The sequence below is a fragment of the Kogia breviceps genome, chromosome 4 (genome assembly GCF_026419965.1).
Source record: "Kogia breviceps isolate mKogBre1 chromosome 4, mKogBre1 haplotype 1, whole genome shotgun sequence".
In the NCBI taxonomy this organism is placed as follows: domain Eukaryota; kingdom Metazoa; phylum Chordata; class Mammalia; order Artiodactyla; family Physeteridae; genus Kogia; species Kogia breviceps.
In genome coordinates, this window is record NC_081313.1 from 151,006,116 (window position 1) to 151,019,953 (window position 13,838).

Here is a 13,838-nt window from a genome sequence, read left to right on the forward strand (position 1 = left end):
GCCTCTCTGGTCCACTTGAACTGCCCTGGGGCTTCTCCCCACCCCTCCCTGACCACACTGCATGACCAGGGCTGCCCCAGGGAGGGTTGGGGTTACGCTGTCTGACTCTCAGGGCGATGCCAGGTATGCACTGGCCTGCCCCGGGCTGGCAGCACCACAGCACATTAGGCAGGCACTGGGCAGCAGCCTCTCACCCACCCAACCAGATAGGGACTGCATCCCTGCAGGAAATTGCTGTCACTTAGGGCCATGGGAGGGAGAGGTTGACTTCATGCCTCCGCCCACATAGCCTGCCCCACGTGGTAGGTACCGTTATTATCCCCTATTTATAAAGAGGGAAACTGCTTTAAAGAGAAGTAATTTGACAAAGTTACTTAGAAATGTCAGAGCCAGGACTTGAACCAAGCCAGGCTGCCTCTCTAGCCTGTGCTTAGTCACATCACCTCAATGCCTTGATGCCTTTAAATAATTTTATAAGTAAAATGCTATAATATATACATATGGATTTTTAATCAGTCAATTTAAAGAAAATATTAAGTAAATAACTGCCAGTCAAATCTGGCAAAAATTGTGAACATGGCTTGCTGAGGGCAGAAATGTGGGGAACAGCTGGGATGAGCTATGTGGCTGGTCTCCAAGAGTAACCCAGATTTGAAGCCATCAGGTAGGACAGGAGTGGGGATGGGGAAAAGGAACTGAACCCTGGGTAGCATGCTCTGCAGAGGCCTCAGAAAAGCAGGTCAGGAGAAGATGGCGGCCAGCACCCCAGTCAGGGCTGGCTCATTTCATCTCTTTTCCTTTGATCTGCTTATCTGCTTACAAAAGCAGTGAGAACAGAGATTATTCAGAGGGAGTGGTGAAGGAGCGGAGACTGAATGTGAGCAGCACTCTTGCCAGATAAAATTTTTTTGGTTATACAGGTTTAAGGAAAATGCTGTGGAATGTCGTGGAATCTGGAACACTTTGAATACTTGTTTTAAAATGTTATCCCACGTGGGGTCTGGTAGCACAACTTGCCAGAATGATTGCATTCTCTGTAGTTATCTTGTTTGGTTTTTTGGTATTTTTTCTAAAGGTAATACACATGGTAAAACAAAAACAAAAATCAAACTGTACTAAAGGACACTCAGTATAGAATAAGTCCTCCTTCCCAGAAACTGTCCCTAATCCTATTGTATTTCAGAGTGTCTGTGCATGTAACATGTGCTTTCATCTCTATACACACAGTTTTCACACAAACCACAGTATACACACACAGGGTTCTACATCGTGCTTTTTAAAGTAATGCCTCGTCCTAAAGCAGTGGTCCCCAACCTTTTTGGCACCAGGGACCGGTTTCATGGAAGACAATTTTTCCACAGACTTGGTGGGGGGAATGGTTTTGGGATGATTCAAGCACATTTATTGGGCACTTTATTTCTATTATTATTACATTGTAATATACAATGAAATAATTATACAACTCACCATAATGCAGAATCAGTGGGAGCCCTGAGCTTGTCTTCACTTGCCACTCACTGATAGGGTTTTAATATGAGTCTGCAAGCAATTGATTATGGTCTCTGCAGTCAAACCTCTCTGCTAATGATAATCTGTATTTGCAGCCACTCCCCACCACTAGCATCACTGCCTCAGATCATCAGCATTAGATTCTCATAAGGAGCGGGCAACTTAGATCCCTCGCATACACAGTTCACAGTAGGGTTCGTGCTCCTATGAGAATCCAATGCCGCCACTGATTTGACAGGAGGCAGGGCTCAGGCGGTAATGCAAGTGATGGGGAGCAGCTGTAAATACAGATGAAACTTCGCTTGCTCACCCGCCACTCACCTCCTGCTGTGTGGCCCACTTCCTAACAGGCCATAGACCAGTACCAGTCCGTGGCCTGGCGGATAGGGACCCCTGTCCTAAAGGATGAATAACAAAACTCACTGAAGAAGTCATTCTTTAATTTTAAAAGTATTTAGATATATATTTGGCATTAGTTAGGTGATATGTATTATGCCTTTCTCTGTTGTCTTCCATGGCAAATTTTTTTTCCATGTGTCAGAGCACCTCTGCACAAGTGATATTGCTCCTTCCAAAATGAAGTACAATGACTTTTTCATTTCACATTGCTGAACTCCTTAAGTTAGCCATTGAGATAAGTGAAAATTCCAGAAAATTAGGAGGTGTAAAATGGTTTTCTTAATTGTCAGTACAGGGTTACACCATACTGTATTATAAGATCTTTCAAGACACCAAAGGGCTAATCAAAACTAAAACTCAAATTTATAAAGAATCTAGTTAATTCTCTATAATTCAGAACCCGATCAAAAAACAAAAAAACATCTGTAGAATCCACTCCCTGAAGTGAATACTTATTCTCTACACCAAAGGTATAGAGCAGCCCTTTGAGATGTTTGTGGCTGGTAGTTGCATTTTTTTCTATCCTGCATAGTTTATACTTAAATGCTTTTATAAGCATTTAAAATTTTTTTAGCCAATTACCAGGTTTTCCATAAAAATCCAGATCACCAGCTTCTCCTGAAAACTCCCATCTGGCACATATGATCAATCAGCATTCCGCCAGCAAGAAGGTGGCTGCACGTTCTCTCCAGCTTCTCCTCTCACTGGGTCACTCTTTTATGTTACAGGCCCAGCCCCTCTGCAACAGTCAAGGTCGAGATTCCTGATCAGACCATTTACTTGGCAATTCAATAAGTGTAGAATTTTGTGACATTCTGTGTGTTGTGTTGAACTATTATTAACACAGCTTAGAGATGTGAATAGGTTAGCCAAGGTCCCAAAGCTAATAAAATCGAGAGATGAAACAGCTTAAAGATCCTTCCAGCTCCAATTTTCCATGAACCTAAATTGAGCTCAAATGGGAATAGTTGACTAACCCAACCAGGGGATGGATGAGATGGCTGCAGAACACTGCTGTGTTCCCAGGAACGATGGTAGGAGCCACTGCCTTAAGCGCTAGTCTTCGCATTTTTTGTTCACATGACCCCCTAAAAAAAAAAACCTTCACCTTCTAAAGTGGATACATAAAATTCTTCATCATAATTTTAAAGTTTAGAATACATTTTCTGGTTTATTGTAAAATTGACTTTTTAAAATAAAACCATGATATTATTCTTTTAAGTGTATCAAGTGGTATATAAATACCTTAATGATTTGATAACACTACCATCCATCTTAAAAATAAATAACAAGTTAATATTTGAAAATTTTACACTTTTCCCTTTTATTCCTTGGACTTGAATTTCCAATCCACTTATGGAAATGGACAGAAATTTATGTTTAAAATTTTTTTATTGGTCATCCTATCATACATCTCAGAAAAAATATGTAAATTAATTAAAATGTAATAAACTTATCTTGTGACTAAAGCTGAGTGTATATTTTTTCTTGGGCTTCCCTGGTGGTGCAGTGGTTAAGACTCCGCCTGCCAATGTAGGGGACACGGGTTCGAGCCCTGGTCCAGGAAGATCCCACATGCCACAAGCAACTAAGCCCATGCACCACAACTACTGAGCCTACGCTCTAGAGCCCGCGAGCCACAATTACTGAAGCCCGCGAGCCTAGACCCCATGCTCTGCAACAAGAGAAGCCACCGCAATGAGAAGCTCACACACCGCAATGAAGAGTAGCCCCTTCTTGCCACAACTAGAGAAAGCCTGTGCTCAGCAACAAAGACCCAATGCAGCCAAAAATAAATAAATAAAATAAAAAAATTAAAAAAAATTTTTTTTTCTTCTGGAACAAATTACCATTAGAATTATTAGTAATGCAAAGTTGATTAAAGGAATATAAATATAATAATATAATTTTATAAGTAATTATACATAAATTTTTCTTGGAATTCTCTTCATGAGCTGGTGTTGGTTTTTTCATTAGCATGTACTTGTAGATGAATATATATATTTACTGATAAAATGTGATAGGACTCAGAATCAATTTTATTCCTATTTTTTGATTTTTTATAGATGTGATCCTTGAGAAATCTGGCTTATATAAATAAGAAATAGAAATGGACAGGGGTTTTTTTTCCCCCATTGGTAAATTCTACCAAACATTTTTTTAAGTTTTATTGAAGTATAGTTGATTTACAATGTTGTGTTAATTTCTGCTGTACAGCAAAGTGACTCAGGTATGAAATGGACAGTTTTGTTATAGTAATGTTGTTCAAGTCTTTGAACTCCTTCTAAGTTATATGCCCCAAATCACATTGATCTAATGTCAAAAAAAAATTTTGTTCATTTTTGTTCAAATGAAAATCACCTTACTTGCAAAAGGATGCAACCTAGTCACATTAAAGAAATTTCTCTACCTCTGGGAAGTTCCCAAAAAAAGGCTTTATCAAGACTTATCAGATGATAATTATACCTTATAATTCTTTCACTTTGTTTAACTCAGAACACTCAGAATGGTTGGGGATATCTAAACATTGCTTATTTCATTACACCTTGCCAATACAATATTTTTTGACAAAAAGAGTTAGTTTAGGGAATTCCCTGCCTGTCCAGTGGTTGGGACTGCACACTTCCACTGCAGGGGACACGGGTTTGATCCCTAGTCAGGGAACTAAGTCCCATATGGCCAAAATTAATTAATTAATTAATTTTTTAAAAGTTAGTTTACATGTACTTGAAATCCATTTTCAAGTGGAGCTGCAGTTTGGCTCATTTAATTTGTTGAACGTGTCCATCAAGTTAATGGCACATCCAAGGGATGAGTATTGGGACTGACTGAAGACAATTATATATATTCATATTTGTGGGGGAAATTTTTTTTTAACTCTCTAAATTCAGGATACCCAGCAGAGGGCTGGGGACCAACCCTCTCTCCCAAGACCAAGTTTAAGTTAACAAAGCAATGAGAGACTGGAAGTTCTTCATGTTTTGGGTGACTTGATTAATCATCAAAGGAGGTTTCACCTCCATTTGGTGTGTGAGACTTTCTGCACCCCAGGTCAGTGCATCAAGAGGAAGATATGGGGTCTTCCCTGGTGGCACAGTGGTTAAGAATCCGCCTGCCAATGCAGGGGACACAGGTTCGCGCCCTGGTCCAGGAAGATCCCACATGCCGTGGAGCAACTAAGCCCGTGCGCCACAACTACTGAGCCTGCGCTCTAGAGCCCGAGCCACAACTACTGAAGCCCGTGTGCCACAACTACTGAAGCCCGCGTGCCTAGAGCCCATGCTCCGCAACAAGAGAAGCCGCTGCAATGAGAAGCCCGCGCACCGCAACAAAGAGTAGCCCCCACTCTCAGCAACTAGAGAAAACCCTCATGCAGCAGCAAAGACCCAATGAAGCCAAAAATCAAATAAATGAATAAATAAGTTTATTTTTTTAAAAAAGAGGAAGATATGGGACAAGGAGTGAATTGCGGTTCTTCTGCAGAGTGGAAGAAGAAACAGTGCCTGTGAAACTTGAGGATCTAGAAATTGACTTCCTTAAAATATCTGGGCCTGCCTAGCCCTCTGTAGGACTTCCTGCGTACGTATTCCCATTTGAACAACACTAGACTTCGCTTTTAGACCGGGGATTGGTATCTTCTTTAAGAATAAATCTTTACAAATTGCTTCTGTGGTTAATTGTCTATTCAGGATTTCTCCCTCTTCTTGATGGGGTTTTACAATCTCTATTCCCTTTGCCTATCATCCATTTCACTAAACTTTTCAAATTTATAAATGTAATACATAGGATTCTCTCAAAATTTAAAAATAATTATACCACTCCCACCCAAATGCTTTACTTGAAGTCCATTTTTCTTTTTCCACACCAAGATGACAGGTTTAGACCGATTTTTCTTTCCCAGCAGCTGTCTTCGGTTTTGATGAGAATTTAGAATTTTCAGTCCCAGGCTGTCTCTAGTCTCAACCAAATTTACTTAATACCTATATTATAAATTCACAGTCATCATATCATTCTTTTCGGTTTAGCTACACATATATATGCTCTTTTAACTATTTATATGTCCATATTACTTACTGTCCATGAAATAAAGCATGTAGACAAAGGATTAATATCCAGAATATACGGACCAATAAAACAAAGGCAAACAAATCAAAGTTTAAAGATTTAACAGGCAATTCATAGAAGGAATACTAGGAGACAAACATGAAAAGCTGTTTAACACCTGTAATGAACAACTGCAAACTAAAACAATAGCGCAGGTGCGGAGAGAGGGGCGCGCTGGCCCGGGATATTTTTCCTGCCGGGAGTAGGTTATAGTTTGGGGTCTATATTTTTAATTTCTCGAGTGACAGTTTCCTGGGCTTGCGAAGACACTTGGTAAGAATTTGTCATGGATATCTGATACTGACCACAAACTTTTACTCTCAAAGTGACAAGGTTAATGGAGTTGAAAAGCAGCTGAGTTCATTTTATTCTAACGGTTTTATTTGCAAAACAAGTGTAAAACTCGTAATTGTCCACTAATTGTCGACGAAAGATGGGTAACAACGAAAACTTGAGTCCATTACCGAGGAACTGATGCTTCCCCGAAGGCTCCGGCTGGCACTATCAGGCAAAACAACCGGCTCAGAAAGCCCTGTGGCCGGTGTGCGGATCAACCCAACCAATCCCGAAAGCCGCAACCTCCGTCGTGGCTGAAAAGTCAAAATGGCGCCCGTGAGCTCCACGGGCGTGGCCTCGAGCTGGACTCCTCCAATAGGAACGAGAGGGGGTGGAGCACTTTCCCAGCAAGCCTTCTAGCTTGGGGCAGGGCTTCCGGGAGTTTGCGCCTTTCCATTAGTCAAAAATGGAATGGGGGCGTGGGAGAAACCAATCGCGGTGAGTCTTGGTAGGGTCGTCGCCGTAGCAACACGCTGAGCTACCTGGGAGAGGCCTCTAGAGTCTGACCCGCGGCCCCCGACGCCCACATGCGGCTGTGACCTCCCGGGGTCAGGTCCCATCTGGCTGCGATCTCCAGATAACCCGCACGTCCGCGCTCTGAGCAGACCGCCTGGCCGGTCTTCCCTCCATTGTTCCGCGTCCAGCCTCCTCACCCCGGGCTACACTCAGTCCACTAACGAAGCTGTCCCCGCTTCTGTCCTCCAGCTTCCAAGTGCCAGATGATGGAGGAGCGTGTCAACCTGATGCACATGATGAAACTCAGCATTAAGGTCTTGCTCCAGTCCGCCCTGAGCCTGGGCCGCAGCCTGGATGCAGACCATGCCCCCTTGCAGCAGTTCTTTGTAGTGATGGAGCACTGCCTCAAACATGGGCTGAAAGGTGAGCCTGAGGGCGGGGTCGGGGGCTTGAAAAATTCGGGCTAGCTGTTTCCCAGCATCATCAATGCCAAACGTTGTTCTGGGTGCTCGTGTTGTTCTTGTGCACACAAGACAAACAGTGCACAAGACAAACAAGGTCCCTGCCCACAAGACGCGACATTCTAGAGCAGCGCTGTCCAATAGAAATGTCATGCAAGCCACATGTGTAATTTCTAATGTTCTAGTAAACACGTTTTAAAAAACCGAAAAGAAACAGATGAAATTACTTTTAGTAATTTATCCCAATATAACCAAAATATTATCATTTTGACACATATAATCAGTATAAACCTTACTAGTGAGATATTTTGCATTCTTTTTTACACTGAGGCTTAAAGATCCACAGTGTGTTTTACACTTACAGCACATCTCAATTGCACTGGCTACATTTCAGTAGCACTTGTGGCTAGTGACTACCTTGGACAGCACAGTTCTAGAAGCGGAGACAGACAACAAACTCAGAAGCAAACATAATTACAAAATGCCACAAATTCAGGGATGCAAAATAGGTTAAATGATAGAGAATCAAGGGAAAAACCTTTCAACTAGGGTGAGAGGCGAAGGTCTTTCTGGGGAGGTGAAATGTGAGCTGAGACCTAAAAGAGAAGAAGGAGTCAACCTTGCAAATGTTTGGGGCAAGAGCCTTCCTAGAAAGACAGAACAAAACAGGTGCAAAGTCCTGAGTGGTACCAACCTTGGTTTCAGGAAGACACCAGGTAACTGAGGCATGCTGAGAAGGAGGAGGTGAGGTCAGGGCAGTTGGGATGGGCTGGATTACGTAGGCCTTTATAGGTCAGGTGAGGAGCTGGATTTTATTCTAAGAGTATTTAGAGGATTTTCAGCAAGGGAAAAACAAGATCTAACTTACATTTGTAAAAGAACTTCCAACTATGTGGAGGACAGATTAAAAAGATGGGGAGGTGACGGTATTAGGAGCAGGGAAACCCATTAGGAGATTATTGCAATAGTTCAGATGAGGGATGGTGGTGATGATTTGAAGTCAAGAATTGACTTTGGCATCATGGTGGTGACGATTTGAAATCAAGAATTGACTTTGGCATAGGAGGGAGAAAGGGCAAGGATTTCACAGGTGATCATTTGAGCACTTGTTTTATTTCATGGTCAATAAATACTTGAAAGAAAGAGCCTAGTGGGTATGTCAGAGAAACCCTTTCATTAGAGGAAGGGAGAGCTCACTTGGTACCTGGCCTCTCCCAGTCCCTAAGACTGAATCAGAAGGAGTAAGCAGTGCAGCTCCACAGCATTCATTCTGCTTTTGGGAGAGAGACTGTGGGACCCTGAAGACATTTTGCAACCTGTTCTTATGAATAACACTTCTGTTTTCCCTTTTAGTTAAGAAGAGTTTTATTGGCCAAAATAAATCTTTCTTTGGTCCTTTGGAGCTGGTGGAGAAACTTTGTCCAGAAGCATCAGATATAGCCACTAGTGTCAGAAATCTGCCAGAATTAAAGTGAGTGAGAAGTAGTTACATCAATTTGATGTTTTAAGAAAACTTCCTTGTATTTATCAATTTCTCTATTCCTTGCTGATAAAGCGTTTTCTAATTTAGAACAAATTGTAGCACAAGCTACACTCTACTTAGACTTTAGTCTCAGCTCTGCTGCTCATTCTCCACATAAGCTTGAGAAAATTTGCCCCTCTCTGAGCCTCAGTTTCCTTTTCTTTAAAATGGGGACAGTGATTTCTGCGTGTCATACAAGGTCAAATAGTGAAAAGGTGTTGTCACCCAAAGAGCAGTTACAGGAGGAAAAGGAGTTGTTACACTCCTGGAATTGCTGCTTCAGATGTGCCTGGGTGCTTTGTGACCACCTAGAGGGGTGGGAGGGAGACGCAAGAGGGAGGGGATATGGGGATATATGTATACGTATAGCTGATTCACTTTGTTATACAGCAGAACCTAACCCACCATTATAAAGCAATTATACTCCAATAAAGGTGTTAAAAAAACAACAACAGACTCACAGATGCACCTGGGCAGTTTTCTGAATAATACAGTTTGGAACAGATTTTAGATTCCAGGACAAGAGACATTTGTGGAAAGGCTGGCACTAATGAATCGTTTGCCATATCTGGGTTTGCCCTTGGAATCCCTACGTATAGGCTCAAAATCAAAAACTGAATGGAACACGAAAAGGTATACCGTGGAATCTGCATTGAGAAGGGGCCCTGGAGATCCTTAGGCCAATGCAAAATTTCTCCCGGCAGAGTCTTTCACAGGAGACTCAACTGTCCAGCCTCTGTTTGACCTTCTCCTGCAGAGCCAGCTTATTCCATTTTCAGATAATAATAATAGCCACCACCATTAACTAAGGGCCTGCCATGTGCCAGGCATTGTGCTAAGGACATTTCATTATCTCGTTGTTTTATCCTCCACAAATCCCTAGGAACTAAACTGTTGGTGTCCCCATCTACAAGTGCAGAAACTGAGACTCAGAGTAGTTAAGTAAGTTGCTCAAGGTCCCTCAGCAAGGGAGTGGTGAAACCAGGAAGAAAACAGGTCTGCTGGTCTCTGAAACCCTCTAAATCCCACTAAACTCCATCGTTGCTGAGCCCTGTGCATTCATAGGACTTAAGCCTTCTGTCTCTGTCCCTGGTTCATCCCGCTGGGCCTATACCACCTAAGATGAAAACCTTCAACAGGCAACAACCTTTCATATATTTATTTGGTGACCCCCTCATGAGCCTCCTACGTCTTCTGCCTTGTTTCTTCAGTTCTTTATTTTTATTTATTTATTTATTTTTTTGGTGGCATTGGGTCTTAATTGCAGTGTGCAGGCTTCTCACTGCAGTGGCTTCTTTTGTTGCAGAACACGGGCTCTAGGCATGTGGGCTCAGTAGTTGTGGCTCACGGGCTCTAGAGCACAGGCTCAGTAGTTGTGGCACACATGCTTCGTTGCTCTGTGGCATGTGGGATCTTCCCGGACCAGGGATCGAACCCGTGTCCCCTGCATTGGCAGGCGGATTCTTAACCACTGCACCACCAGGAAAGTCCCTTCACTTGTTCTTTATGTGGTCCTATTGTCCATTCCCTTCCAGCGAGCTCCCTCAAGAGTACAGCACTAGACCGTGTCCCTGGGCAGTTTGGTTGGATGGAGCAGGGCTCTCCCTCCTGCATTCAGGCTGTTTCCACTTAGGCACGGGAGGCATTTTTGAAGTCTTGTGCTAACAAAGAGCTTATTGTCAGCTAAACTCACTGCTTCTGTTCCCTGTGGATGCTAAACAAGTAACTAGCTTAAGTACCAAAATCCTCCCTCTGTCTGCCAAAAAGGAAGTACACAGTAGCTCCCTCCTCTTGATGCCTCTGGAGGAGTAGCCTTGTTGGGAGCCATGTGAGAAAAGGCTACTGCTTTGTTCTGTAAAGAGCTGCAGTGTTTTTACTATTTCATTAAATAGTAACAAAAGTTCTAAAATTCTGCAGTATTTTGGAAGTTATGACCAGAATTTTTTTTGAGGGTAGAGACTATTTGCTCTAAGGTGGTTTGAAACTTGCATGACGAACTTTACATCCTGAGAGACATGTCTCTAGAGTTTAATGTCCTTGTCTAATTGAGATAAAAATATCTTTTACAGTATGGCCTATTACCCAAAATATTTCATTGTTTTCATGTCATGGTTTATTATTAAACATACTGTTACACAATGAATAAGATTACACTTAAGATTGGCAGTTAAACCCAGATAACAGACAAAGCTTGTCTCTCTCTTTTTTGAAAATTAAAAACAACCTTTTTGGGGACTTCCCTGGTGGCACAGTGGTTAAGAATCCGCCTGCCAATGCAGGAAACATGGGTTCGATCCCTGGTCTGGGAAGATCCCACATGCCATGGAGCAACGAAGCCTGTGAGCCACAACTACTGAGCCTGTGCTCTAGAGCCCGTGCGCCACAACTACTGAAGCGCACATGCCTAGAGCCCAGGCTCTGCAACACAAGAAGCCACCGCAATGAGAAGCACGTGCACTGCAACGAAGAGTAACCCCCCTTCACCACAACTAGGGAAAATCCGCACGCAGCAACAAGGACCCAACACAGCCAAAAATAAATAAATTAAATAAATAAATTCTAAAAAAACCAAAATAGCAACCAAAAAAAACAACCTTTTTTTCTTATTACATAACTTTTAATTAAGAAACAAAAAAGGGGGCTTCCCTGGTGGCGCAGTGGTTGAGAATCCGCCTGCCGATGCAGGAGACACGGGTTCGTGCCCTGGTCCGGGAAGATCCCACATGCCGTGGAGCAACTAAGCCCGTGAGCCATGGCCGCTGAGCCTGCGCGTCCGGAGCCTGTGCTCCGCAATGGGAGAGGCCACAACAGTGAGAGGCCCGCATACCGCAAAAAAAAAAAAAAAAAAAAGAAACAAAAAAGGCGTTTCTGTTAGCTTACTACTCAGAAAAAAAAACTGCAATTAATATCTTGGTCAGTATCCTTCTAGATCCTTTCAGTGCATAGTCGGACAGACAAATATATAAGATTCTATTTTTATTCCCCTCCACCTCCCCCAGTGGCTTCATTATTGCACTGCTTCTCATGGAAGACAGTTTGGCACTATCCACGAAAACCACCAATACATCTACCCTTTGACCCAGCAATTCCACTTCTAGGAGTTTTATCTCGTAGATCTAACACATGAGAATGACATATGTACAGAAATACCTGCTGCAGCATTATTTGTAACAGCGGAAGATTAGAAACAGCCTAGATAAAAACTGGCTAAATAAATTATAGTGCAGTCCAATACTGAAACACTCTAAAGCTATGAAAAAATGAACGAAAAATTCCCTGGGTCTGGAAAGAATTTCAAAATGACAGATATTCAGTGAAATAAGCAAGTTGCAGAACAGCATATATAGCATACTAATTTTTTTGTAAAAAGGAGAGAAAACTAGAATTTATATTTATTTTCATATGCATAAAAATGCTTTGGAAGTGAACCTAAATTAAGAACAGTATATTGTACAGAGGTGGGGAACTGGGGAAAAAAATCAAGTATTAAACTGTACGTACTGTTTTGCGGCTTTTTTTCCCATTTAATATTAGATTTTAAACCTTTTGCCATAATAGTCATCCACATCATTTTTGTATAGCTCCTCCCACTTTGCTCTTTGTGGTTGTCTTCAAATTCTCATTATCCAAACAGTGCAGTGGTGACCACCCCCAAACATATGTCTTTGTGTACCACCTAAATTATTTCCTTATATTACTAGATGTAGAATTTTGATAACCTGCTGTCATTAAATTGCCTGCTAGAAGAATTGTACCAGTTTGCACTCCCACCAAGCAGCACATGTCAGTGTCCATTTTTCCTATCATGCCAGCATCAGATATCTTTTTTTTCCTACTTTATTTCCTTTCTTTTTTACTCTGGCTTTACATCATTTATTGAAGGGAGAAGGGGGGAATCCAGTCTTTTGTATTGATTAAGTTGGGTGCCCTCTGACCCTTTGAGGCTGATATTGATTACAGCAGTACCTCTAGTACTTTCTTGGGTGTTAACAAATGCAGTTACTCTGCTTAGAACAGGATCCTTTTTTCCTTAAATAATGTTAGGTCTACAATTGGGAGGCCTTCTTTTTTCTTTTCATGTTTAAAACAGATCTTTTCAAAATCACACCTTTGAGATTGGTTGCACAACACATGAATGTACCTAACAGTACTGAACAGTACAATTAAAAATGGGTAAGGTCGTAAACTTTATGTTATGTGTATTTTACCACATCAGAAATAAAATTGTACCTTTGAGCTAATGCCCTAGAAATCTTGTGAGACTTCAACCCTTTAACAACTACGTTCTATATTCATCTTTTGAAAGAAAATTTATCCATTATACAATCTAACCTGGTATTTCCTGGCTCCCTGTGAAATTTTATGAATACATGCAAAGTTTTATCTAATTGTATTTGTTCCAGAAATCAGATGTTTGTGTCTTAAATTTTTTTTCCTATTTTTTTCTGGGGGGGTGCAGAATACATGTCCATGATACAGACTTCAAACAATATCCAAAGAATGAAATGAGCCATTTCCTCAGCCTTCCCAGACAGTGCGCTCCCCCAGCCCGCAGGGCAGCTCTATTACAGCGTTCTCTGCATTCACAAGCATGTGTATGCATGAACATTTGTTTCTCCTTGGCTAAGTTGATTTTTTTCCCTTTGTTTTTTGTTGTTATTATTGTTATGCCATAATAGTTTGATTCTCTGTTTGAATTCCAGGACAGCTGTGGGAAGGGGCAGAGCTTGGCTTTATCTTGCACTCATGCAGAAGAAACTGGCAGATTATCTGAAAGTGCTTATAGACAATAAACATCTCTTAAGGTATTTCATCACCTATCTTTGCTTAGCTTTTGCTTCGTAATTAGAACACAGTTCTGTAGATCATTCGGAATTAAAACAAGAATATATACTGTACAGTTTTTATTCAAATTATCAAGTGTAACTATTCTGTGGCTTAGTTTTAAAATAGCAGTATTTTATTTTTTGAGCACTGATGTCTGAAAGTCTTTATGAATGAAGATGTATATTTTCATTTTGAAAAGTCATTTTGAAGATAGTTCTTCAAAA

The 13,838-nt window shown here is 41.5% G+C and overlaps 1 protein-coding gene across 3 annotated transcripts in view; it reads left to right on the plus strand.

Moving 5' to 3' along the window:
* RUFY1 (RUN and FYVE domain containing 1) overlaps positions 1 to 13,838 on the plus strand; it is a 57,539-nt gene that overhangs the window by 2,660 nt on the left and 41,041 nt on the right. For 2 of the 3 annotated variants that reach the window (XM_059060519.2, XM_059060523.2), the window contains exons 2-4: positions 7,054 to 7,227; positions 8,619 to 8,736; positions 13,491 to 13,592. In XM_059060519.2, the coding sequence (XP_058916502.1) occupies positions 7,054 to 7,227; positions 8,619 to 8,736; positions 13,491 to 13,592 (394 nt within the window). Of the gene's footprint in view, positions 1 to 6,733; positions 6,787 to 7,053; positions 7,228 to 8,618; positions 8,737 to 13,490; positions 13,593 to 13,838 lie in introns of those variants that run through there. The other variant, XM_067032232.1, reaches the window with a different exon arrangement.